The sequence below is a fragment of the Triticum aestivum genome, chromosome 3B, assembly GCF_018294505.1.
Source record: "Triticum aestivum cultivar Chinese Spring chromosome 3B, IWGSC CS RefSeq v2.1, whole genome shotgun sequence".
Lineage (NCBI taxonomy): Eukaryota > Viridiplantae > Streptophyta > Magnoliopsida > Poales > Poaceae > Triticum > Triticum aestivum.
In genome coordinates, this window is record NC_057801.1 from 40,873,707 (window position 1) to 40,878,054 (window position 4,348).

The 4,348-nt window shown below is 49.1% G+C and overlaps 1 protein-coding gene across 1 annotated transcript; it reads left to right on the plus strand.

The window, feature by feature from the left end:
• Positions 1-2,088: 2,088 nt before the first annotated feature.
• LOC123068461 (BTB/POZ and MATH domain-containing protein 1-like) lies at positions 2,089-4,348 on the plus strand. Its single transcript, XM_044491042.1, has one exon. It carries the CDS (start codon positions 2,387-2,389, stop codon positions 3,473-3,475), a length of 1,089 nt encoding a protein of 362 aa, XP_044346977.1. The 5' UTR covers positions 2,089-2,386; the 3' UTR covers positions 3,476-4,348.

Consider the following 4,348-nt stretch of genomic DNA (forward strand, 5'->3'; position numbering starts at 1 on the left):
GGGGGGGGGGGCTAAAACCCTAAACCTGCGGCAGCCTTTAGTCGCGGTTGGTCAGAAGAACCGCGACTAAAGGTCCTCCGCCCCGACGGCCACCTGGCGCCCACGTGGACGGGCCTTTAGTCGCGGTTCTTAAGCAACCGCGACTAAAGGGTGGGGCCTTTAGTCGCGCCCGTTCGGTCGCGGTTGCGCAACCGCGACTAATGGCAGTTGCGAACCGCGACCAAAGGCCCTTTTTCCACCAGTGACAGCGGCGAAGCATGGAGGTTGAACACAAAAGCATCGGCGCGGATGACGTGGGGCGCTATGCCAGTGTGATTGCGCTACTGCGGCAGCACGTATCCCTGGAAGCCGAGAACTGAGACGGGGCGGCCTCGTCATGCTAATATGTACGGTTTGGAGCTTATAATGCTCATCAGACTAAACACGGGATACTCCTCGTCCCCCGCAAACGCCGCTGATGTCCATGAGAGCGCAAGGGACACAACCAGTGGGAGACATATGTTGGCGTACACACCATTAAGCAATCAAATTTGCAAAAAGAAAGATCTTACAAACCATATAATTTGGAGATTGAATGAAGACCAAACCCAACAGCAGGGATATTTAAAGTAGACGTTCCCAGATAAAAATGCTTCATGTAACAACTTCCATAGATATCCATCACAGGAATTTCTTATTTTCTTTATTTCATCCCCTAAAACAAAGCAGTATAAACAAATTAACAAAGTACTGGATTTCCCAAATGAACCACACCGGTAACTTGTTATTCTCTCTATCTCTTCTCCTAAATCGATTTAGATAAAGAAAGAATAACTGGATAATATTTAGATAGAAACATTCCTTTCTTATATAAGGCACAAATGCATAATGCAGAACCAATCTGTGTTAGAGGGTGGAGATGGAGAAAGCTCACCGACTGATATCACCAATCTATGTATGGGGCTTACATCTAATAAATCAAGATCAAAGTCTTCTCACCATTGTCGGCTAGATTACGTATCTAAGTAGTGGATGCCACTGCATGGCCACCAGACGCATACCGCTGCAGCACCAATCCCTTGTCACCATGTTCACGAGTACCTAGCAGCATACATATCTACATATCATGAAGCGAGTACTTAATAGCAGCAGTTGTAATCGGTAAGCAAGTAACAGTATGAACAAAACCAGTAGAAGCATGAACAAAATCGCAGCAGTAGGTTGCTACTTTCCTCTATGATCTCTTTATATATGTGCAATAGCTGTATATCAGGGCAGAGCAGCAAAATTAACAACATTAGATCACCTTTGATGCACTCGTCGGCCAGCCAGCACCCATCCCAGTGTTCACAACCTCCTTCTCGCATGTAGCCACCCCCCAATGTCCACGCCTTCTACCTGACCGACTCTTTCCTCTGCCCCCATGAACTCATGCTCAGCGTCCCGCCCAGCTCAAGCTCCATCGCGTGCGCCGGGAGAGAGGAAAGGGAGGAGAAGGGGGAGCCCCCGCACGCCGTCGTCGCATTCAGGCGCACGCGCACACACATACAGCATGTGCTCCATCGATCCAATGGCGCTGCCTCGTGCGCGCTCGCATGGGGGACGCAACGAAGGAGAGTGCACGGGTTATGAACTTGTCGGTGCTGGGCTTAGGGCAGCGTCAGTGCCATTGTGGGCAGCGGACCGGCGACCGCGACGGTGGGCCGATGACTGCGGCGGCGGGGATGGGATCGATCCGGCCTGTCACATCTGTGTGCTCCTTTGGGTGCCGAGTTTGGGATCCTGTTCTCTGTTGGTGTGGGGAGGCGGGGTGGGGGTGGCCGGATAGTGGGAGCATTCCACCGGCGGGGGAGAGGATGGTCTCCGGAGGAGAGAGGGAGGGTGGCGGCGCCGGAGATCTGTTTCACGAGAGAACGGGAAACCTCCAAATTATCCCCTGTTTTGGTGGTTGGTTCGGCACAACATGTCTCATTCTCGATTTCAACCATAGATTCAAGATCGGATGGCACATATGGCCCGAAGGCAGGCACACCATCATCACCAATTCACAATTTTATAAGAGTAGAGAAAGTTGGTAAATTTTAATAAAGTTTAAATTTTAATATAGAGAGTACAGTACTATATAAATTCTAGGTGTTGACAAGTTAGCCATGTATACCTGGTTTTTTTAGGGAAATGTGCAGCTTTTTTTTCTTGAGAAAAGGGAAATGTACCGCTGGTGTAGATGCTGTTGCAAGTGGGCCAAGATGTCCGGTTGAGATGGGCCTCCGCCTAAAATTTCTTGCTGCTTCTTGTTGCTTTTCTTCTATGACCTCGCACTCGCCATCCCCTCTGAAAATATCCCCACCTGCGCCGCCGCCGACACCCCACCCCACCGCCGCCGCCGTCGCCGCACAAAGCTCGAGCAATGGAACAATCGCTGCCAACGACCGTGTCTACGTGCACCTCCGACACGGCGATGGGCAAGCACGTGTTCAAGATCGTCGGCTACCATCTGCACAAGGGTTTGGGCGTCGGCAAGTACATACGGTCCGCCACCTTCGCCGTCGGCGGCTACGACTGGTGCGTCCGTTACTACCCCGATGGATACTCATCCCCCGAGTGCAATGGCTACATCTCTGTCTACCTCGAGCTCCTGTCCAGGAACGCCGAGGTCAGGGCGAACTACACATTCAGTCTAATCGACTCGGGCGGCGGCTGCGCGCAGCCATGGTCGCCGTTCATCCGCCGCTTCGCTCACAACTACACCTCCGTCGATGTTAGCTATGGAGCTGACATGTTCATCGAACAGACTGCGCTCGAATTGGTGCCGTACCTGCGTGACGACACCGTGGTGATTGAGTGTGAGGTCAAGGTTATCAGGTGGCCGCGGGTGCAGGAGGAGACCGTGTTGGCCGCCACACATATCGAGGTGCCACCGTCGGACCTGTCGATTCACCTCGGGAAGTTGCTGGACGGGAAGAGAGGAGCAGATGTGACTTTTGAGGTTAAAGGCGAGGTTTTCCCTGCACACAAGATTATGCTTGCCACGTGGTCGCCGGTCTTCGATGCTCAAGTCTATGGACCCATGAGCGATGCCAATGCCACGAGTAAGAACATAATCGTCGAAGACATGGAGCCCCCTGTTTTCAGGGCCTTGCTTCACTTCATCTACACGGATTCGCTGCCAGCTATGGATGACCTTGATGATGGTGAGAACCAAGACATGGTTAAACACTTGATGGTGGCTGCCGACAGGTATGCCATGGACAGGATGAAGATGATATGTGAAGGTATTCTCTGCAAGAGCCTTGAAGTTGAGACCGTGGCGATGACATTGGCGCTAGCTGATCAGCATCACTGCAGCAAGCTGAAAGATGCCTGTGTTGAATTCATTCTCTCTTCAAACAGAATGGATGATGTGGTAGCAAGCCAGGGGTATGCACACCTCAAAAGATCTTGTCCTGCTCTCATGTTTGATGTCTTTGAGAAGGCTACCAAGTCTCGCAAAATTTAATGTGCTAATCTTGAGGTAGGCCTCAAAATAGTCAGTTTAGTTGACATGTGGCCACCTAAAATGAACTAGTTTCTTATCCTTTAATTTTTAGAGATCTCTGGGTGGGACTGTCTTAAAAAGGTATTTTGGACAAAGCTTGCAAATATTTCGTATGCTCATGTTGGGTTAACTTTTGGATGACTAGCCACCTGTGATAAGTTCTTTTGGAGGAGATGAGTTGGTCTTGCAAGATGTACTGAACTACTTGTTGCCTCTTCATATTTATGAACCAACACTTGCTTATCTAGCTCTCTAAATTATTTGATTTTCTGAGTTTTCAGTACCTTTACGGTTTATCTGTTATAGTTTTGTCCTTGTGTATCCATTTTCTGACTAAGTATTACCTGAACGTACAGCATGATTTTTTAACAAGATAACTCTTTGATTTCATTTTTGGTTGAACACAGATGAAATTTTTATTTCCAAGTGATTAGTTTTGTGGCAATAGGTGACACTAGGTTGATGAGCATACCACTGGATGCTAAGTACTAGATTTCAGTTGGAGAGGAAGCTAAGATGAAATTGACCTCCAGACTGTTAGTCCGGTAATGACGGAATTAACAAGGCCCGTTAATAATCATGAACTTGTGCCATCAGAGGACCTCATGACGGGCGGCGGTTTTGTTGGTTTTCCGAGCTTTTGCAGTCATTCTGTAGGATGCTGAAGGTAAGCATAATAAGCTGGTGGTGAATTGATTCCTTGCACAATTTTAGTTTTCTTAATTATCTGCTGCACTAGCATTACCAGGCTTACCAGGGCAGGCCAGGCTGATCCTCCTTACTCTCCTCCAAAATGTACTAGTAGTAATATTGTTTCCACCATGAAGTGTGCTA